Source organism: Nicotiana attenuata, unplaced genomic scaffold (genome assembly GCF_001879085.1).
Source record: "Nicotiana attenuata strain UT unplaced genomic scaffold, NIATTr2, whole genome shotgun sequence".
Taxonomy (NCBI): Eukaryota; Viridiplantae; Streptophyta; class Magnoliopsida; order Solanales; family Solanaceae; genus Nicotiana; species Nicotiana attenuata.
Window position 1 is genome coordinate 405,372 of NW_017670825.1, and position 22,542 is coordinate 427,913.

At 36.9% G+C, this 22,542-nt stretch overlaps 4 protein-coding genes across 6 annotated transcripts; 2 read left to right on the top strand and 2 right to left on the bottom strand.

Moving 5' to 3' along the window:
* Nucleotides 1-429, bottom strand: LOC109243688. The gene has a single exon (XM_019410658.1). The coding sequence runs from the start codon at nucleotides 427-429 to the stop codon at nucleotides 1-3; it is 429 nt and encodes a 142-aa protein (XP_019266203.1).
* Nucleotides 430-2,514: 2,085 nt separating this feature from the next.
* LOC109243700 lies at nucleotides 2,515-6,821 on the top strand. Of its 2 annotated transcripts, none has more exons than XM_019410674.1 (5): nucleotides 2,515-2,939; nucleotides 3,485-3,557; nucleotides 5,405-5,456; nucleotides 5,754-5,814; nucleotides 6,512-6,821. In XM_019410674.1, exons 1-5 carry the CDS (start codon nucleotides 2,763-2,765, stop codon nucleotides 6,596-6,598), a joined length of 450 nt encoding a protein of 149 aa, XP_019266219.1. In that variant the 5' UTR covers nucleotides 2,515-2,762; the 3' UTR covers nucleotides 6,599-6,821. The 2 variants fall into 2 exon arrangements, with proteins under 2 accessions (XP_019266219.1, XP_019266217.1); XM_019410672.1 differs by having other exon boundaries at nucleotides 2,518-2,939; nucleotides 5,745-5,814.
* Nucleotides 6,822-8,028: 1,207 nt separating this feature from the next.
* On the bottom strand, nucleotides 8,029-12,070 carry LOC109243701 (14-3-3-like protein GF14 iota). The gene is made up of 7 exons (XM_019410675.1): nucleotides 11,773-12,070; nucleotides 10,764-11,070; nucleotides 9,829-9,916; nucleotides 9,611-9,720; nucleotides 9,205-9,353; nucleotides 8,563-8,624; nucleotides 8,029-8,334 (listed from the first exon to the last, which is right to left on the bottom strand). Exons 1-7 carry the CDS (start codon nucleotides 11,843-11,845, stop codon nucleotides 8,311-8,313), a joined length of 813 nt encoding a protein of 270 aa, XP_019266220.1. The 5' UTR covers nucleotides 11,846-12,070; the 3' UTR covers nucleotides 8,029-8,310.
* Nucleotides 12,071-14,682: 2,612 nt separating this feature from the next.
* On the top strand, nucleotides 14,683-21,857 carry LOC109243702 (UDP-N-acetylglucosamine transferase subunit ALG14 homolog). Of its 2 annotated transcripts, none has more exons than XM_019410676.1 (6): nucleotides 14,683-14,896; nucleotides 14,996-15,236; nucleotides 15,601-15,740; nucleotides 20,469-20,615; nucleotides 20,747-20,806; nucleotides 21,393-21,857. In XM_019410676.1, exons 2-6 carry the CDS (start codon nucleotides 15,059-15,061, stop codon nucleotides 21,573-21,575), a joined length of 708 nt encoding a protein of 235 aa, XP_019266221.1. In that variant the 5' UTR covers nucleotides 14,683-14,896; nucleotides 14,996-15,058; the 3' UTR covers nucleotides 21,576-21,857. The 2 variants fall into 2 exon arrangements, with proteins under 2 accessions (XP_019266221.1, XP_019266222.1); XM_019410677.1 differs by having other exon boundaries at nucleotides 14,684-14,896; nucleotides 21,399-21,857.
* The last annotated feature ends 685 nt before the right edge of the window (nucleotides 21,858-22,542 follow it).

Here is a 22,542-nt window from a genome sequence, read left to right on the forward strand (position 1 = left end):
CTAGGGTCTCACCCGGTATAACTTTGCAGTCCCTGTACAGCCCTCTACCACACCTCCTGAGGAGGAGATAATCAATCTGCGTCTTCGTCGCCGCACTTTGGAAAGTAACCAGATGCTCCTCCCTCTTCTGAAACTAGAGTTCGCAATCACTAGCTCAAAAGCCTTAGTGAAATCCAACGGCGAAATACCTCCTCCGTTCCTATCCCCAAAATTGAAGCCTCCATGCACCTCGCCATAGCCGCCAGTAGTCGACCCGATATGACCATCGAAATCCCCTCCTAATAAACTCTCAGCAGGTGGAATACCACGCACAATCTCATCCAATCCCTCCCAAAAGCGCCTTTTAACCTCCTCATCCAAGCCCGCTTGCGGCGCGTAAGCGCTAACAACATTTCTGGTATACTCTCCGACCACTAACTTGATGGTCATTAATCTATCATTCACCCGCCTGACCTCTACCACAGACTCTCTAAGATCTCTATCCACCAAAATACCCACTCCATTCTTACCCTTCACAACTCCAGAGTACTACAACTTATACCCATTTGCATCCCTCGCCTTCGAACCTACCCACCTCGTCTCCTGAACACACACTATATTGACCTTCCTCTCCTAGTGAATCTTCGCCAGCTCTATAGACTTACCCGTCAAAGTACCTATGTTCTATGACCCAATTCTCAACCTACAGGCTCCCTTGAACCCCTTACCTCTCTTTCCCCCATCCCACCCCCTGACCCCTGCCCACCCTCCTACCCTCCCCGCCCACCCCGAGGACATGACCTTACTCTACCTCTCAGACCATAGCCATTATACCTACGACAGACTAAGGCAACTCAGTAGCACAAAACAGGCAACAGACCAAACTAGGAGAGGAGAAGTAGTCACTACGGCATGCTACTAGTATGACTAAACTAATGCGAACTAAAATGGGAACAAGTTAATTAACACAAAGAAGGGAACCGGAAGGTACCAACCCCCAAAAGTAGAACTTGGAAATTCGACTCGGTGCGCACTCGAGGTTACAGACACTAACGTGCTTCCTTTCAACTCCCACCGACCTTTGCAAATACCAACCAGGGCTGATCCCCGCTACTCGCTCGTCGGCAACTACCGCAGCTAACACCTGTAAAAATACACACGCCAACCACGAAACCAACGGGGGGAGAGGAGGCTGTCAACCTAGCACGGCTGCACTGGTGTTTAATTCTACAACAGCCCGGGTTGCCTAACTAAACACAGACAGATCGTCGACGATTGTGGCGGGGAGGATCGTAGAATTGAAGAGTCAAACACAAAAAGGGTCTCGCCGACAGAGACTGCGGGTTTCGGGGGGGGGGGGAGGGGGGGAGGAGCAGAAAGAGAAGAGAGAAGAAGAGAAGAAGGAGGAGAGAAGAAAGAGGAAAGAGGAAATATGAGAGGTGTCGCCGGCGGGGAACTAGGGGAAAACAAAAACAAAAGGGGAGAGGATAAAGAGGAAAGAGAAAGGGGTCGCCGGCTGGGAAACACCGGCGGGGAATTGGGAAAAAATAGAAGGGGGGAAAGCGTGGAGGAAAGAAGAAATGGGGGGGGGGGGGATTTAGTGAGAAGAAAGTGGGAGGAAAGAGGAGGGGAGAGGGGCGGCTTACTTGCGTGTGGTCACCGGCGTTCTCACCGGTGGGTGGGGTTGGTTGACGGAGAAGAAAGGGGTCCGAATAGAGAGAGGGAGAAAAATATCCGTGAGAGAGATGGGGGGGGGGGGGGGAAGTTGCAAACACTATCTAATTTTACAAAATAGATATAGCTATATCCTCTTACGACTGATCAAATAATTCCTTTAATTTAGAAATATTAATTTCATTTTACGTCAAAATTTTCTGCATTCTACAGCCCGAAACTTTTCCAATTCAAAATGGAAAAAAATAAATCAAAATAGCCTCTAATTGAAAATTTGTCACAGTTTCAAAAGTGATCGAAATTTAGCCACTTTTTTATGTAAATATAAAATCTGAACAAGAACACCCTTTAAAATCAGGAAAAATTCCAGGATAATATGTTGGAGTTCAAATTTTTTACATATGAGATTCCAACATAGTGTGCTGTAGCCTGGAGAACCAACATAATATGTTGGAAGTTTATACGCATGAGCTACATAATCCAACATATTATGCTGGAATTTTTTTTGGATAATTTACTTCCACGAATAGACTGTTAGGCTAAGAAAGAATAGGTTGGGGCCTTTCACTGTTGGAAACTTTGATTTGGATTGGTAGGATTCTGTCTAATCTTTCCTAATTTAGAAATTGGTTCCAACACTTAAGATTGACCGCCTCAACTGCGAGATATGAATGTTTTATAAATTTTATGGGACTACTTACTTACCTAAATTCACTTTCAGCTTACCAAAAAAGTTGGCTGAAGGATCTGACCTAAGCATAACACTCACTTTTCGTGTTGTAGCTAGGATATTATTGTCGAGACTCGAGATTTATCTCGACATAAAATAGTAGCTATTTTTCAATAACTTGATATAATATTTTCTAATTATCGATCTAAAAGTTGGCTAGCCCATTTTGACATTCAAAACCCAAAAAAACCAGCCCAGTAGAATCTTGATTCTATAATCAAACTGAGAATACCGAGATTTTCTCAACAAAATTTGATCAAAACCCCTTTCAAGAAACAAAAAATTACATCAAAATCAAATCTGTTCATGCATCATTCTGTGATAAATTCCACACACCCATAAAACCCCAAGAGCGAAGAACAAACATAAAATAACTTTTATGGGGCAAAACACAGGCGCAAGTGGGAAAGGCAAGAAAGAAGAGGAAATGAAAAAGGAAACAGTAGAAGAAGAAGAGGAAGTGGAAGAAGGTGGGGAAGAAGAAGGAGAGCAAGACGAACAAGATGGCATGTCCGTACATTCTCCTTGTAAACCTCCTTCTTCTGCTCTTCGTAAGGTATCCTTTTTCTTCATTGTTTTTTTTTTTTAGGATTGTTGTGTATGTATCATGTGTATGTTATGTTTTAGATTATATAATTTATTAATTGTAAACTAGTTGGAGTCAGCTATATAAATCATTTTCTATATGATGGTGGTGTCCTGGGCAGCTCGCGCGTACCTAGATTATTCCACCAGGTACTAGGTACCTGCACCTCTTAGTGCAGATACCGGGTAACTCTGTCTATCAAGCTTGAGACGATGGGAAGGAATTAGCTACTGTTTTTTACGTCCACTAGGATTCGAAAATGAGGCCTCATGGTTTCTCCTCCCACTTTATTGACCATTAGACCAAACGCTTCGCTCCGCTCTATGAATCATTTATGTTCATTTTGCTCCATTTGTGTCTCTTTCATTTCGATACTCAGTAATTAAGATGATATAGGTACCCTTTTCCCCATTATGATATGTTGTGTTTGTATCATGTGTATGTTGATGTGTTAGATTATAGAATTTATCAATTATTTTGTTTCTTTTCTGAGCATGTTTATTTTCGAGCTACAGGAGCAATCACAGGTGGAATTGGAGATAAGATTGTTGGAGGCTCTTGAAATCTATCCTCCTGCCAAATTGAGAGGTATAATTTGTCATTTTTTATGTCATTACACATTTTATGTGTATCCTCTTTAATTAATTGCCTTATGTCTTGGTGTGTTTTCGTTATTAAAGCTGAAAGGTGGAAACTTTATCATAGTTTGTCTAGTTCAGAAGTAAAATGTGGTGGATAAGAACTCGTGGTATAATCTGGAACATGTTGAAGTTCTATTGTAATTGAGGTGCTTTGATTACTATGGTTTGAAGAAATTTAATGCATTGCGCACCTTAGCGCACAGTTTTACCGTTATACTTAGAGCTCTGCTTTTGTAGTAAATAATAATGTAGGTTGTTATGCCGTGGCAAAATAGACCTTCTTTCTTTGACTTTAAAGCAAGATATTTGGGAAGTAACAATTCCATTCAGTTTGCTTTTGGGAAACATGCTGGTCATGGAGTAGTTCGTTCTATGCCACCAGCAGCCTCAACTCAAAGGCGCATGTTGATCTCTCTGGTTGAGTTTGCATCTATTTAATCTTATTCAACTAGAATACATGGGAAGGGCGTCCTTTACTAGTGGCTCGGCTTGGTCTCGCTTCCTTCCCGCACTATTCCTCCCCATTAAAAAGAGCGATTGAGAATCTCAAGAAGCTCACCCAATGTCTGTCTTTGTGAGGCGATTGGAAAAGAATTTATTGCGTTCCATTCTACTATTCTGATCAAATTAATTTCTCTTCCAATTGATCAAGCCGTAGTGAGATAAAAAATCGACGCTTCCAGCATTCAAAATATGCCGGGATTGAAGATGACACAATATTCATGCCGTGAATAGCAATATACGAATTGTTATGCAGTGGATAACAGATGAACTACCTAAGTTTAAGGATGTTTTTGTCTTTAAATAATTTTATCCACGTACTTCTAGTTCACGTGTTGTTATTCTGCATTATGGCCCGCATAAATAATAAATGTATTCCCACAAAAAGACATGTGGATATTAAACTTATTAGCGAAAACTAAACCCTATATTACTTATGGGGATATCATTTTTTATGAACTAATGATGCATTAGTTATGCGCATATTATTTTTTCTTATGCACCCCAACCAAACTTCGTCATACTTTATGCGGAGATTTGTTTGCTAACTTGGCCAACCAAATGATGCCTAAGTATATGTAGCATGCTATTAAATAGAGTTGTAGTCACCCCCTTTTTTCCGTAATAATATAACACTTTCTGGATGCTGTTCTGTTAATAAAATTTTATATTACTCAAAAATAAAAAGGTATATGCAGCATGCCTGTGTATAAATGGAGCTAGGTATAACTGGATATAGGTAGATTATAAACAAAGTAACATACAATAATTGGAGCTAGGTAGGAAAATCCTCTACATGCTCGCATAAAGATGGAGCTGCATAGTTGTTTTCAAAGCTTAATTTGATTGAAGCATTTGACTTTGTAGTATCATAGTTGCTTACATGATTCTTAACTTTGATCTAATATCTGGCTGGATTATATACTTGGATATCATCTCGGTGTTTCCTGATGTTGCAAGATTCTTAGTAATTATTGCTCTATACCTAGATTGTACAGAATTAATTGCTTTCATGCTATTTAGCTGCGAGATTATGTTATCTGTAACAGAGAGCGATTTAGCTAAGTCGGCATATCTTTTAATTTTATTATCTCTGACACAATAATAGATACTATATCTATTACAATATAACCGTCGAAATAGTAAAATGTAGTGATAGAGAAGAAAAAGTAGCTGTAATCATAAGAATATTCTTGGATTTTTTTCTTTTTTTTAAAGTTTCTGAAGGGCAGAGTAGCTTGCATTAAATTTTGCTAGCTGCTTTTAACATGTTCACCTTGATTTTTATTGCAGGCATACATCGTCATTTTGTCCTTTACGGCTTAACAGAATATCTGCGTAGAAGGTTACTAGGCTACTTTTTGTCCTTTTCTTTTATTAACTCTCTTCATTTAGGGTTGTTAATGAACTTAGGTCGTGCCGCACTCTCAGAAAAGAAATAAGAAAAAACGAGGCACATGTGAAATTAACGTACTTACCAACCTCCCCCCCCCCCCCCCCCAAAAAAAAAAAAAAAACCCCGCTCACACGCGTGCACGTGCACACACACATGTAGATAGAGAGTGTGAGGCGTTTGGTTTAATCTTTATGTGACTGTATCTTTTGTCTTTCGACATTGAATTTACTGTCACAGCTTCAATAGGCAATTTGCTCCTGATGATGTTTTGAAGCTGCTGGATCGCTTCTACAACTTGGAAATGGTGGTATGTATTATTGGTTTGCTTTCTATTTGACTTCAACCGTTATAACTTTTCCGTTATTCAGTAATTGACCTTGAAAGGCTGCTCACTGGAGCAGGAGAATTACATATATATAAAGCCATTCTTCCTGCTCTATGATTAGCAGGATCAAAATGGACGCACTGAGCCATCATAGTTGGTCCAGTTTTCTCCAATAGACTAAGATTAGGACATTGAAAGCGACATCAAGGAGACAAATCTCTTCAGTTTGTTGCTAAATTCTGGCCCTATACAACAGACATCCTATTGATAATTGACCAGGAAAGAAAGAGATTGAAATACTTCAAAGAGAATTTGTTTGACTGCATAATTTACCTTAGTAGTTATGTAGTGCACATTTTGAATAAGCCATTTATATTACTGTATTTTTCGATTTATATATCATAGGACCTTCAGAGTCTAAAGGAAACAGCCTCTGTGCTCGCCCAGGGTAGGGGTAAGGTCTGCGTACACCCTCCCTCCCCAGACCCTACTTGTGGATCCTACTTGTGGAAATCCACTGGGTTTGTTGTTGTTGTTGTTGTATATACCATAGGACCTTCAATGTAGGCCTAGTTATCTCTATTTCATAGGCTAGAATCTTGGTTTTGTGGGGCAAATTCTTCTTGGAGTGACGGGGGATGAGCGTTCTTACTCTGATGTCCTTTTTAACTAATTTCAGAAACCAGATGATGAGGATGCAGAACTCCTAAATCAAGAGGAAGAATTTTCGTTGCCGGAGAGTTATTTCTCGAAGGAAGAATCTTGAACGAGTTTGAAATCGATATGGATTTTGGACTTCACCTCTGGCAATTCTTGTATAGTAGTATCAGAATGGTTAAATTCTTTTTGTTCTTGTTGCCATAATCAATCTGGTACTCTTTTCTTGAATCTTCTTAAATTGGCAAATTCTAAACCTTACTGAAATTTTTGTATGCATGCTGAGAATTGATTTCAGCTTTCCTAATACAGACAGTTGATCTTTTTACATATTTTCTCTTAGAGACTCCATCCCCCCCCCCCAAAACCCTTCTTTCTGTACTTGGAGATGTTGTGAAGCATCAAAATTCCCCATGCTAAGAGATTTTCTGGATAAATGTGATCACTTAAGGAGTCTGACTGATCAAGATTACTGAATAAATCGGAATGTAATTCGTTTATTCTATTGCATAATGCAAATGTACAATGGCTAGAGAACTTATTTCTACTAGTATAAAACAGAGTTAGTTCAGGCATTGTTCCTTTCCCTAAGATGTTTAAATAGCTTCATGTTCATGTGGCACAATTTCGAGTGCCCCAAAGGGATGACTTGGGGGTTGAAGAGCGTGGAATTACGAGGGAACCAAGGTCCGAACAACTGACTTTCATGGTTTTCATGTGATTATATGTATTATTTTCTCAATTATGTATTCACCAATATCTTGGCCATCTGACCAAGGAGCATCGTGTTCGCTTTGAAGCAACTGTATGGTACTGGCATTTTCAGTAGAGACAAAACTAGGTGCACTTTTCTCAACCATGGAACTAGTCCTCTAATTTCGTTGCTGAAGGCATTCATATTAACAGGTAGATAAAACTGGAAAACCAAAACCAAAACGGTGAATCAAGAATGTTACAGAGGAAAACAACTGCGCTGATTTTTCAGTCTAACAAAATCGATAGTTTGTGTTAATGTATGCATTTTTATTCTAAAGAAACAGTAAAGTTGTCTCCGTGTGACCTATAGGTCACGGGCTCGAGCCGTGGAAGCAGCCACTAATAGTTGCATTAGAGGCTGTCTGCATCACATCCCATTAGGGTGCGACCCTTCCCCGTATCCTGAGTGAATGCCGGATACTTTTTTTTTTTAAAGCAAAATGCGGGATACTTTGTGCACTGGGCTGCCCTTTTTTTTGCTTTGGTTTTCTTGTTATCTTGCTGATGTTATAGTCTGTTGCTACTGCTTCTTTTGCATCTTTCCCTGTGCCGATAGTCTATCAAAAACAGTCTCTCTACCTTATTAAGGTAGGGGTAAGGTATGCGTACACACTACCCTCCCCGTACCCACTCGTGGAATTACATTGGATTTGTTATTGTTGTTCTATTCTAAAGAAACAGTCAACTGCTAAGAGAATAATTGGACCGATATGTATCAAAATATTTAGCATTCATTTCCTTTCGATATAATGGAAGTAAGAATCCATAATCTCAAGATCATTATCTTGCTCCTTGACAAAAGCAAGGATATAACAAAGGCTCAAATCCATTAAAAAAATATTAATTAATACAAAACATGCCCGCAGTTTAGATTCGTAACTCTTCCACAATTAACAACAAGAGTAGTTCAACAACAAAAAAAGCAAGGAATAAGTCTCAAAACTAGTAAAAAGAGCAGCTGATGAATTGCATCTTCTTCTGATGAGGCCATTGCAAAATTATGTAAGCAGTTCTATCTTGCAAAGATGGGAAAAAAAATCTGTAGTAATTTCTTGCGCGTATCGACTATTGCTTAGCTTTTGATGCCTCCTGTAATAATGCCAAAAAAATACAAATTTAAGTTAGCAGAGTAAAATATCCTAAGCCGAGGGTCTATTGGAAACAACCTCTCTATTCTCAGAAGGTAGGGGTAAGCTCTGCGTATACACTACCCTCCCTAGACCCCACGGTATGGGATAATACGGGGTATGTTGTTGTTGTTGTAGAGTCAAAAAATGTAAACTTTAAAAATGGAAATAGGTCAAGTTAATAACTCACTTCAGTTTCAGCAGCTTTGGCATCTGCAGATTTTGGTTCATCAGCCTTCACATTCTCTTCACCTGTACAAAAAGTCATCTTGAGTATTGTTTCCAAAAGAGTTCTATGCACTGACGGCGTAAAGAATATTCACTAAATCAGGTCATTTATGAGGTAATTACAAGTAAATTTCTATGATACGCATTATAAAGTAACTTAATGAAAGTGGTACTTATCCTGCTGAGCTATGAATTTTTTTTTTAACATATTAGTCTATATATATAGAATTTGGCCCAAAGTTACTAGATTCTGCTTAAACCATATCTTAAAGCCTACATCCAACCCCAGTTTGCATTACTATAATTTCATAGTTACAGTAGAAATAGTTCTATATCACATAGACCTCAAAGATTTTGAAGATGTATGATGTGTGAGTTGCCGAGAGTCTAGCGGAAACAATATCTCTGTCCTCCTAAGGTAGGAGTAAGGCTTGCGTAAACTATCCTTCCCAAACACCACTTGTAGGAATTCACCGGGTTTGTTGTTGTTGTTGTTGTATGATGTGAGACTTATGCTTGATATGGTATGGTGTTTATAGAGTTAAGAGATACTTCAATGGCGCTGGATTACATTCTATATCATTTATTTGGATAATAGAATTACCTCCATCTTCAGGCAAATCAGAGGTCCATAGTGTGAGATTGTCTCTCAACAGCTGCATGATTAAGGTACTGTCCTTGTATGATTCCTCACTTAAAGTGTCTAACTCAGCTATTGCCTCATCAAAAGCTTGTTTAGCCAAGTGACAAGCCCTGCAAAATTGAATTGTCAATCTACATCATCTTATCAAAGGGGAGCCTTGGGGTAAAGTTGCTTCCATGTGACCAGGGTTCGAGCCGTGGAAACAGCCTCTTGCAGAAATACAGGGTAAGGCTTCGACCCTTGTGGTCCAGCCCTTCCTCGGACCCCGCGCATAGCGAGAGCTTAGTGCACCGGGCTGCCCTAATCTACATCATCTTATCATATCATATATTTTCAAGAATAATCAAAATTGGTTATGAAATGCTACCTTTCGGGGGAGTTCATGATCTCATAGTAGAAAACAGAGAAGTTCAAAGCAAGACCAAGCCGGATCGGATGTGTTGAAGAGAGATCAGTGTTTGCAGTTGCAGTAGCAGCCTAAAAGGAGTAAAAGGGATGCAAAATCAAGTGCTGGTCTAAGTAATGTGCATCGATTAATCGACTAATCGTGCAGTTTCAGTTAGAACAGAAGAAGAATTAACTTGCCTCATAGCCCTTCAATGATTGTTCAGCAGCCTCTTTCCTTTCAGAATCAGTCTTGAACTCAGCAAGGTAACGGTAATAGTCACCTTTCCTGCACCACAGAGAGAAATATAAGAACCTAAATCTATCAGAAATATACTGAAAACTGAAAGAACTCGGTTGGGACCAGCTGCTAAGGACATCAAGAATCTCATATCCTTCTTATGGAGGGCCCGAGACATCAGTGAGATACCATTCTGGAACGATTAGAATTCTAAGCTTGTGTCAGGAACTACAGGCCAAGGGGCAATCTCGGTTAGACAGTTACTATAGGGCGTATAGGTGGGGAGCTAGCACTGACGATACGGGTCTGGCCGAACCCAGTAACTTTGGTCCAAACCCTATATTTGTCTCAAGTAATCCACTTAATGGGTGCAAAAAGTACTAGAATTTTGAACCCATAAACTTTAAATCCCGGCTCCGCCTCTGCTTAGGCCTCCCAAAAGGTATCAGAAGCATGTGCAAAAGCTTACTCACGCCGAACAAAGATTGGTCCTCGAGTGCTAAAATGATCAAAATAAAAAGGATCGAACTACCTACTCATTATTCGGAGTTGAATCATTGAACACCAAAAGCTGTGGTATTTTATGGACCTGACATGGGTCACATACCTCACGACATAAATTGAAAGATCCAAACCTTCTTCTTCGGAGTGGAAAAGGACGTGGCCAAAACATATAAGATCGGCCTAGTCACTCATAGGGACATATCTATCAGGATAGACGATAGTCTAGGCCGATTCATAAATAGACCTCTCTCCATATAGATAGGTATCTTAGAAGGGGTTTACTTGGGCTGAAGGGAGATTGACCCTTGAGTGCAAAGGCAGAAGGGAGCTTAACTTCAAGACTCATCTGTCGAGACAGACGTTATCAAGGTTATAGGAAATTTTGACTTACATTTTGTAATAGAAGACAGTAGCTTCACCAGTACCGGCAGATGGAATAAGATGTTTGTCAATGATATCAAGAATGTCAGAGCAAATCTTGGAGAGCTCTTCTTCTACCTTTTGACGGTAGCCTTTTATCAGCTTGACGTTGTGCTCGTTCCCTTTCGATTCTTCCTTCTGTTCAATGGAAGACATAATTCGCCACGAAGCTCTTCGAGCTCCAATGACATTCTTGTAACCAACAGAAAGCAAGTTCCTTTCTTCCACTGTCAATTCCACATCAAGTTTTGCTACTTTCTTCATACTCTCAACCATTTCTGTGAAATCAAACCAATGTACAATCAAGATTCTTACATTCCGTTTAAGAGATCAGATAAGATGAGGAGAAGCGCTCGCTTTAGGACTTAAGCGCGTCTTTGATAACACTGAATGAGATATTTCAATCTTTAGCCAGAAGCATTATTCCAAATTGATGAGAATTTCAACCTTTAGCCAGAAGCATAATTCCAATGAAAAGGCAAGAAACTCTACTCCGTTAAGTGTTCACTGTGTTCCTCATTTTATATTTGGATTATATAGCCTCAAACAACCACTATTGATCAATGTGTACCAACAAAAAGAAGGTGCAGTACATTAATTAACCATGAAATAAGGAATTAATTTTACGTAAAAGACACATGTCATGCATTTATTGCTTTGATGCATGTACCACGAGTGAGAATATTTTTTCGCTCGCATGCACATGTACCCCATATACTCCATTTCCCAAATCTTGTACATAGAAATTACCAATACAAAGATGCAGTTGAATCTAGCATACAAACAATAGGTGCACGTACAATTTATATATAAAAAACTTAAAAGGAAACATAAAGTCTTAAAATGCAAATATTACTACACATACTGCCTTTAAATCAAGAATCCGTCTTAGGTACAAAAAATATTAATGAAGCACAATTAAGTATAGATAATTAAGCAAGCTGAAGAAAGAAATATTGAAGAGGGAAAAGAAATGAAACCATCATAACGCTCGGCTTGTTCAGCGAGTTTGGCCAAGTAAACATGAGTTTCTCTCTCTTTTTGGGACGCCATTTTCAATTCTAAAAAGCAAGAAAAAAGCTAGGATGTAATTAAAAGGAATATGATAGAGATCTTCAAATGGTGAAATATCAAATTAAAATAGAGTAGAATATTTCAAGTTTACAAATGAGAGAGAGATGAAAGTTTTTTGAGGAGTTAAGAAGGAAAGGAAGAGCGTGAGAAAAGGGAAGATTAATGAATAAGGATGAATTGTGGGAGGATTGACTAAATCTCCATCTTTGGATCATTACTACTACACCATTGATAGTAAAATTGGTAGACCATGAAAATCGTAACTTAAAGGGATAAAATTTAATTTTTGGATTTAACTTGTACTATACATTAACGGTGTGAAAACAATATTTTCACTAGCATTATATATTTTAATATAAGTAACGAATTATTTGCACCGTACGATTATTGCCCTGTTATGAGGTTACTATTAAAATTTTGTCCCTATAGCTTAGTGGATTAAATTTCGCCTTTAAATAATCGTTTTACAAGTAAATTTAGCTTACCGAAATAGCCGATACAGAATTGAATAATGGTCTAAAAAAGGCCAATTAATTCTTGTTTCCTAAAGGGAGTAGGGGTGTTCAAAACCGAATCGAAACCGAAAACCGAACCGAAATCGAAGCTTAATGGCATTGGTATCGGGTTAACAGTTTAACGGACGAGGAACTGATTGAAATTTTTTATTAACGGCTTAGCGGTTTGGGGGCAGCTTATTCAATTTTCTTAACGGATAATCCGTTAACCCGTTAAGTATATATATATATACATATAAAATTTATTTTTATCCGTGTATATATTAAATAATCAAAAACCCATCTTCCTCCAGTACTCTATCAAAGTGAATTAGAATAAAAGAAAGCCAAATAAAAGGAGTCATCTAACTGTGACAAAAGACAGAATTTGCTGTCTGAAACAAGATAACAACACCAGTTACACCACTATTTCATCAAGTTTGCCTGGTTTTTAAGGTATCCTAGAATTCAAAGCATAACGAACATTTGTTTTAACAACGACCAATTGGAAATCTTTCACATGGACTAAGGTCAATGTGCATAAACATAAATAAGATTCTAGACAGATGATTTACCCATCACGGTGTCTCTTCTGCTTTGCCCCTCTTAGTACGTCGACCACCTATTTAAACATACAGAGACTAAATTTTATTTTATTTTGATTGAATTAGACCGATAAATCGCCCGATAACCGTCCGATAAGAGCTAAACCGATACCAATCTGCCCGATATCTTATCGGGTGGCTAGCGGATTAATACATTTAAAAGCCGATAACCGATAAGCCAAACCGTTAAGAGTAAATAACCGCCCAATCCGCTCGATAAGCCGCCTTAAAAGGGAGTGATGACTTTCACTTTTGTAACATCTCAATTTTTTTTTCCTTCATTCAACAAGTTGGTAACTAACATAATTTCTTCTGAGGCATGATACCATGATATTGAGACATGTAATCATGGTTCCCAACTATCACATACTAATATTTTAGTTCCTTCTTTTTTATTATTTTCGTTTTGTGGTTTTATTTTATTTCTATAAACATGTTTTTGTTTCAACAAGATTCTTATATCCCTCAACTTCATGTTTTAGCTCTTACATTTTACATATACCACAGTTCATTATTTGTACAGATAATCAGGATATAGTCTAGAAAAAGTAATTAAGCGGCAGATTAAGGGATTTGGAAGATTTGATAAATTTTTCGACACAAAAAACATCTTATTAGTTACGCCAAGCAAGAAATCACAATTTCTAAATCTAAAGGTTAAAAATTCTCACTGAAAAAAATTGGTATGAAAACATTTGGGACGACATAAATAGTCTTTTGTGGTGATCGGGTGACCCGTGACCCTATTTCCAGCCACATATTATTTATATTTAAAATTTAAAAAGGTTAAATTACAGTAAACACATTTGTAATATGATTTTGCTCTAGATGCGTACCTTGTATTTTAACATAATATACTTAGCCTCCTTATACAATGACAATTATACTAATTACTAGTTTGATGATATTTTCACTTTCGGCAAAGGGTAAAATATATTCCTGTACTATGAGAAAAGGCTTAAATATACTATTCGTTAAACTTTGGGTTCAAATATATCCTTGCCGTAATATTATTGGTTCAAATATATTCTTCTTCTGTTAAGTTTGTTCAAGGTGGACATCCAATCCTGCGTGACACTGATATTTGATGAGGTGGATACCACATGGCATGTCGCTTTTGCTCCCCTAATCCATATATTAAAGATTAAAATTTGAAGCACAATATTTTTCATGTAGCGGTAATGGTGGCAATAGTGGTGGAGGGGAAAGAAATTTTAGTGGTGAAAAAAAATAGAAGGGAGGGGTAAAATGGGTTAGGGCGATGAGGTGGCAAGCCGTGTGGCATCCACCTCATCAAATGTCGGTGCCACATAGGATTAGATGTTTACTTTGGACAAACTTAACGGAAAATGGGTATATCTGAACCAATAGTATAGTGACAGGGATATATATGAACTTAAAGTATAACGAGAGTTACATTTAAACCTTTTTCTCATAGTACACGAGTATATTTGACCCTTTCGAATTAATTTTGAAGTGTTTAGTTTTTGAAGAAACTTAAGGTATACCCGTCACTATAAATATATTAAAATAAAATAACTAAAAGCCAAGATAAAATTACAGATAAAGAGTCCTTTTATGAAACTTAAGAAAGAAATTCGACATTTTTGATGAAAATTTTGATTCACCCTATTGATTAAAAAGAAAAATTAAAACTTATTAATAATCTTAAAAAAAATGACCACAAATGATTTTAAAAGATGCATACCAAATCCCTAAATTCAAGTCGAAAAAAGAAATCCCTAAATTCAAGAAGAAGAAAAAACTAAATCCCTAAATTAACCAAACAAAAAATGCTTTTGGCTTTTCTCCTTATTCCGCCATTGAAGCCAAACCCAAAACCCCAAAAATTTTGGGTTCTTCCAAATTCACTCTGCCATTGAAAGATCCTAAGGTTGAGATTTACTCTGGCTGTGCTTGCTGCTGAAAAGGTCACATTCTACATCTACTCATTAGTGCTAATATTGGTGAATTGGTATTTGAATTTGCATATATCAGGTTAATGAAATGAAAAATGTTTTCTTTTGCAGATTTTGATGATCAGAAAGATTGATTGATTGTAAATTAGGAAATATTCTTTTAATATTTTTGAAATGGAGAAAGGGAGTTATTGCCTCTCTGCCATGTCAGCGTCAAATCTCGTACTTCTCTTCACCATTGGCGTGGTCACAATAGTTATGATTCGAATTATGTATATTGTATATCGGAGAAGCAAACCGCTCAATCCAAAATCACCACAACCTCTCAGTACCCTTATTGTTTTGGGTTCAGGTCTGATTTTCCAGCATTTTATTACTACCTCTGTTTCAATTTATGTGATCTAGTTTGACTCGATGCGGAGTTTAAAAAAAAAGAAACACTTTTGGAAGCTGTGATCTTAAAAAACTTTAAGGATAAAAGCTTTTGTCATTTTCTCAATTTGTGTGGCTAGAAAAGTTTGTTGGGTAATATGGGTAAAATTGGAAGTTTAAGGTTAAATTGTATCCAAATATAGAAATATTTCATTCTTTTGGAAAGGACTAACAAGTAAAGTGTGTCGCATAAATTGAAACCGAGGGAGTATCTTTTTAGGTTTTGCTGTCTTTTGCTCATCCCATTGTTTTTTTATGTTTTTGAAACCTTGATTTTAATACAGGTGGTCACACAGCAGAAATGCTAAATTTATTAAATGTGCTTCAAATGGAAAGGTTTAAGCCAAGATTTTATATAGCTGCTGCTACAGATAATATGAGTCTCCAAAAGGCACGCGTATATGAGGATTCCTTGCTTGATAAGGTATGTTACAATGGCTAAATTCAGTTTGTCGTTATATTCCGTTTGTGTTGTTTTGCTGGGTCAGCTTGAATGGTACCATCATGACAGCCTATTACAATGAAAACGCAACCTGATGGTGGAATGTAATATATGTTTTGCCTGTTTCTCTGACCAAGAAATTAAAAAGGTTTTTGCATTAGGGTGCAAATGACTAGGAGACATTTCCTAGAGAAGTAGTTTGGCAGACAATAAATTGCTTAATTTAATGAATCTAAATATCGCCAGCTACTGAATATTTTGTTCGGTAACAGATATAGTCAAAAAACTTTGTTGCCAATGGTGTAAATTAGGAAATAATGACTGCTTGAGGTACAGTCAACCTCCTCAAAATGATTAGTACTTGAATGGTTTCGAAACTTCATGTGCTCCATACATGCTATTTAAGCCAACTTACAACTTTTTTTTTTGTTTTTGGATAAAGTAAGCGATTTCAATAGAAGGCATCAAGAAGATGTGAGAAGTACATGATTTAGCATTTGAGCTTACAAAAAGTTATCCCGGCCCCTATACGTAACTGGCTAAGCCAGATCAAAAGAGCTAATGAAATCCAAAAGATGGTCAATATAACTAACAGGGTACAATAAGACCACCAAAACAAGTTAGCAATAACATAGCCTTTAAAGAGCATATAGGAGTTGAGTTTCCATCAAAATATCTCCTGTTTCTCTTTGTTCAAATGCACCAAACTATACATGCAGGGACCATCATCTAGATCTTCTTAATGGCTTTACCAACTCTCCATAAACTCCAGCTCTTATAAGCATTCTTTACCGTGTAAGTGGTGATCCATTTGAGACCCAAAAAGAAAAAATCGTATATCTGTAGCCACCTCACAGTGTAGGAGCAAGTGACAGGTACTTTCATCTTCCTTTTGGCACATGTAGCATCTATTAGGTAATGGGAAGTTCCTTTTCATCATATTATTCTGAGTGGGACATGCCTCATATGTCCATGAGAAACAAATTAAATGGAATCACTGAAGTCTTGGTTTGTTTGAGGCTGCAAAAAAAAGGGCAGTCCGATGCACTAAGCTCCCGCTATGCGCGGGGTCCGAGGAAGCTCATTCTCTCTACTTTAACAAAACCATCATGGAAAGTAAGATTTACTTCGTAGCTGGGAACAAATCTTAAGATATTACAGGGAAACCCCCACAAACTCAGAAGCTTCTGCAATGGATCTGTCTGCAATTAAACAAAGCATCGGAAGCTGAAGGAAACATCTACGGGAAATGAAAAATCACAAATTCCTAGCTAGCTTCATTTTTAGGAATTCATAGCTAGCTATCATTTCTAGCAATTCTAGCTATCGCTTCTAGGAATTCATAGATATCATTTTGAGAGATTCCTAGCTAGCTATCATTTCAAGGAATGCATAGCTAGCTATCGTTTCTAGCAATTCCTAGCTATCATTTCTAGGAATTCATAGCTGGCTATCATTTCTAGAAATTCTTAGCGAGCTATCATTTGTAGGAATTAATAGATATCGTTTCTAGGAGTTAATAGCTATAATTTCTAGAAATTCTTAGCTATCATTTCTAGGAATTCATGGCTATCATTCCAAGGAATCCGTAGCTATCATTCCTAGGAATCTGTGGCTATATTTCTAGGAATTCCTAGCTATCATTCCCAGGAATCCCTTGCAATCATTTCTTGGAATTCCTATTAATGATAGCTGGAAATTCAGAACTATAATTTCTAGGAATTCGTAGATGTCATTTTTAGCAATTTATTACTATTATTTCTTGGAATTCGTTACTATCATCTCATATATGGATTTGAGGATTTTTATAAGATCAGTTGGAAAACTTGAAGAGGGTTCGGACATCCTGATGTATCTCTCAGTTTTTTTTTAGACTTGCAACACCTTGTTGGTAGATTTAGAAATAAAACTTTGTTGATGATATTTCGAGAGCACCACTTTAGGTCTTGTTAGCAAAAAAAAAAAAAAAAAATTCCTTTTATAGCGCAACAAAGAATAAACAAGATGAATAGGTGTGTATTAATGGGTGTATTTCTGAAAACTACATTCGTTCTTGAATTTTTGTCAGTATTATCAACATATATTTAATACATGATGTGTTTATTCATTATTGAAATTGGGTGCGAAAATAGTGTGTTAGCGGCAAGTGTTGGTTATAAAAGACATGTCTTTTCAAGAAGATAAAGTAGTTGAGTAGAAATTCACCACTTTGAATAAATTTAAAATGTTTGAGAAAAAATTATTTATCTTTCTTTATGAAATTTCATAAAATTGAATTTTGAGTACCCCATTCTATTTTGGCACGTTTTTTGCTCTTTCCTAATGAAATTAGTTACCTATCAATATTTTTTAGTACTTCATTGTGATTAATATGATGCGGATGGACAAGAAAATTTGATAATGCAAACTGCAAGAAAATTAAACAAAAAATAGAAATCTTTTGAAGGAAAAAAGCACAACAAAATAAAGTAAACCAATACATAATGGCTATCAATCAACGAAATATATGATCATTAGTTACAAAATGACCGAATGTCAAAACAATATATACATGATGCGACCATTTTGTAACTAATGACCGTATGTTTTGTTGATTACGTACATTTTGTATTGATACTTCATTTTGGTATGTTTTTTGGAACCAATGGACCCAGCATTCCTTGAAATGATACAGATTAGAAATTTCGAACTAATAAGGAATGCATGCAGCTTTTCCTAAATATACCAATTAATACACAACTACTCATGTGCTTGTTTACTCTTTGTTGCATAATAAAAGAAAGGTCTTTGTTAACAAGTCGTTAAGTGTGATTGTTCTCGAAATATAAAGCCAACAAAGTGCTATTCTCTAAACCTACCAACAAAATGTTGCAAGTCCCTTCTCTTTCAAGTCTTCCAACAGATCTTTTAGATATTATCATTGAAAAAGTCCAGTTGGCAGACAGACCAAGAAGGTCGTTAAACAGAATTTCTTGACTGCAAGTCTTAATTAGTGATGTTCATTTTTGCAATATATTACATGGAATTTATTTTAATTTTTTGTGGCCATCCATATATACGAGATTGAGTTACGAAAGTAAATATTATTGATCTAGTCAGAAAAGACATTATTGTTTTTGAAAACCAATTAACATTATTGCAGTCAGTTTGGGAATTGAAATATAGTTCGTCCTGTTTAAGGCATACTTTCTTACGACTTTTAAACATATAAATATCATTTTAAAAATAAATAAATCGATCCTCGTTTAGTTTCAGTTGGGAATTAATCAGTCCCGAAAAGCAACACGTATATACATATTAATTTTGACAGTGTTTCCTGCTTTTTGTAGAAAATTAACGTCTGAAAGAACACCTCATCTCAACTAGAGGATGCCACCTTGTGCAAATGTAACTAGCTGTACTATCTCTTCTCATCCTGAATAGCTTGTTTCTTTCCAGCTGATGATGTTGAAGAATTTATCTTCTTAGAAAAAATGAATGGTGCATGTAGCACTATAGTGCTTTGGTTGGTGTTAGAAGTGAAGAGTAACAAGTTTTACGGGTTGATCCCACAGATAATAGTATGCCTGTTGGTTATAGTTGCCCATAGTTGCCCATGATTTATTCGCATTGACTAATGGTGATGCGTGTGCCTTCATTAGCTAGATGCTATCTGTTTTGACATCCAAGTTGCTATCTCCCTCTCCATCTGCTCAATTATTTGTCCTTGCATCGCTGGCTTGAAGGATGATCCAAGTGTTAACCATAGTCTAAATTCTTTACTGACAAGGATCGCAAGTCAGGGGCTAAACAAATGGAGAAAATTTCTGACATGAATAAGCTGAGTTTAGCATATGAAATTGATGTCTATGTGATGGCGAATTGAACTTTAGGTCCAACTCAACAGATTCTTTTCCCACTTCCATCTCATTTTTGTCCAAATAGGTGGACAAATACTTTTTGAAATCATAAAATAGTTTGCATTCTTTTTTCCTTCTTCTTTCATGTTTCAAGTTTACAGGGAAGGGTAAGGTGAAAAAAGAACTACCTGACTCTGTTGTGTGCATCTAGAGCTATATCCTACATCTGTTTAGTTTCTCTTTCATGACCACATGGTCAGGTGGCGTACTTCCATTTTATGCCTATCTGGTAGGCTAAATACATTTTGCTTACACTTGTCAAAGTCTTTCTCTTATTGTTTGGTTTATCCATAGGAAAACGTTATCTCACTTATTGTCTCAATAATGTTGAGGCTGAAAAAGAGAAAAGTATGCATATGTGTGCAATCTTTTCCTTTTTATGCTAAAAACATTTAGCTATTACATGCCTGCCCAGCTTTGTCCTATGGTATATGCATTTGTCCTTAGAGCTCAACAATGATCTCACTTTTCTAAGTACTCTGGAATCATCAATTCCAGGTTAAGAGAAAAGTTCGTTTTCTTTTATTACCTTACTTTCTACCACAACATATGCAACCTAGTAGGTTGTCTACTCCATCCTTCTCCCCCTCTAAATTTTTATTGTTTAGATAATGGAAGAGGGTTGCAGTAGGTTATTGGCCCTCGTAGAGATAGTGAACTTTGCGAATCTCTGAATGTTGAGCCTGAATAGAGCAAAATGAATGCCGAGAATTCATGTAGCCGAGCCAACTAGCTTTGGATTGAGGCATAGTTTATTGATTTGATTGATCCCTGATAATGTGTATATTAACAGGTTCACCTCTTAATCTAGGCAGGAGTAGATGCAGTAGGAAGGGCTGAATTCATGCAGATATATCGGAGTCGAGAAGTTGGTCAATCATATATTACCTCCATTGGGACAACATTGATTGCTATTGCACATGCGTTGTGGTTGATGATCAAGATCAGACCCAAAGTGGTACCAGACAATCTTAGTTCATTTTACTTTCTCGGAAACCCCCTCTCCCAATGCGACTTTTCTGCATTTCCAGATTCCTTTTTCCTTTTAAAATCCTGTTTAACTGATTTATATATTTTTTGATATCCCAGATCTTGTGCAATGGCCCAGGAACGTGTGTTCCACTATGTGTAATTGCCTTCTTTTTTAAGGTTCGTATGTTGAGAGTGATATTTCTGTTTTTTGATTTATTTCGATTTGCTTCAGTAGGAAAAAAGAAATTGCTAGTTAAACTGTTTGATCCCATTAAGTTTGAGGTTACACATGGATCATATCTGTTATATTCTTGATTTGGGATATCAGGCTTATAAAAGCTTTGATTTCAGAATGAATCCCACTTAACTTTTATTTGTACGAAGGACATTAAATGTACATTAGTCATCGGACCATTTCTATATTCTCTTTTGGGGCGTCATGGTAGGTGTTAATGGTAACTCTATTTACCAAATTTCAAGCTTATTTTGTAATCCTATCATACTCCAACCACCGTTGGCCCTTTCTCTATTAAAAAAATAATAAATAGAGAAAAATAAACAAGAACATATATATGAAAAGGGAGAGAAAACGGTTAATAAACTGAACAATGGATTAGAGCATCTTTCAGTCAGCTTGAATCATTGACCTTGATAGCTCGGTGAGGGGTGAATCAATCATTTCCATTACAGTAGGATTCAGTAAAGCTACTTGCATTTTTGTTTTACTTAGCTGACAATTTGAGATGCTAATGAAACTTTATAGCTTCAGGTCTTGGGAATAAGGTGGTCGTCTGTTTTCTATGTGGAGAGCATTGCAAGAGTCAGGAAACTCTCTCTGAGTGGTTTGCTTCTTTACAAGCTACACATGGTTGATCAGTTATTTGTCCAATGGCCAAAATTGAAAGAGAAATATCCTCGAGCTCATTATGTGGGTTGTCTTATGTAAATAGAGTAGTTTTCAAGGTACGTCTCATAGTTGACCTCCTTCGATGCTCTTGGAGGAACTTAATAGACTTGGTTTTCGTAACGGATGCCCTCCTTCTTCTCTTAGATAGTAATTTTGCTGTCTTCGTGAGGTAAAAGTTGATAATTAGAAGTTATATTCACTAACTTGAATATACTTGTCACATATAATTTAAAAGATCAGCAGGATTTTTTTGCTATCGAAGTTGGTATTTCCTTTTAAGAATGTTTTAGAGAACAGTAACAAGGTAGTTGAGTTGATGAGTTTGATGTTCAATTGCAGTTGCAATGCTGTGTCAGTCGGTGTCCCTGTGTGTGTGTGTTTCAATCTACTCATGAGCATTACTTTTCTGCAAGATTTTATCTTAAAGCTTTAAGCTTTACCTCTCATCAGAAGTTCGTAGATTTATGTTCAACCTTTTATCCGCAGATGTCACGTTGCAGGTTTCCATCTTTAGAAAATAGGGCCAATTTTTTTCCCACTAGTACTCCACAAAATTATACAACATCCATATTCCCTTTATGTTATTGCATATAATTTCCTAATTAGGCCCAGTTCACTAAAGCTCACGCTATGGGCGGGGTCCGGGGAAGAGCTGGACCACAAGGGTCTATTGTACGCCCTGTTACCTTGCATTTCTGCAAGAGGTTATTTCCACGGTTTGAACCCGTGACCTCCTGGTCACATGGAGATAACTTTACCAGTTACGCCAAACTCATCATTTGAGTCGATTGTAACATTCAAGAAAAATGACATATTATATATATATATATATATATATATATATATAAAACCTAAATAACTTAGAGGAGGCACTTAAGCAAACAGTAATTTAAAGACTAACTAAACATCTAAATAGAGTAATACTTGGACAAACACCAGAACAAAACAGAAATTCTGCTACTTCACAGACCGTCGGATCGAGCAGGATGAACATCAGGGAATTTTT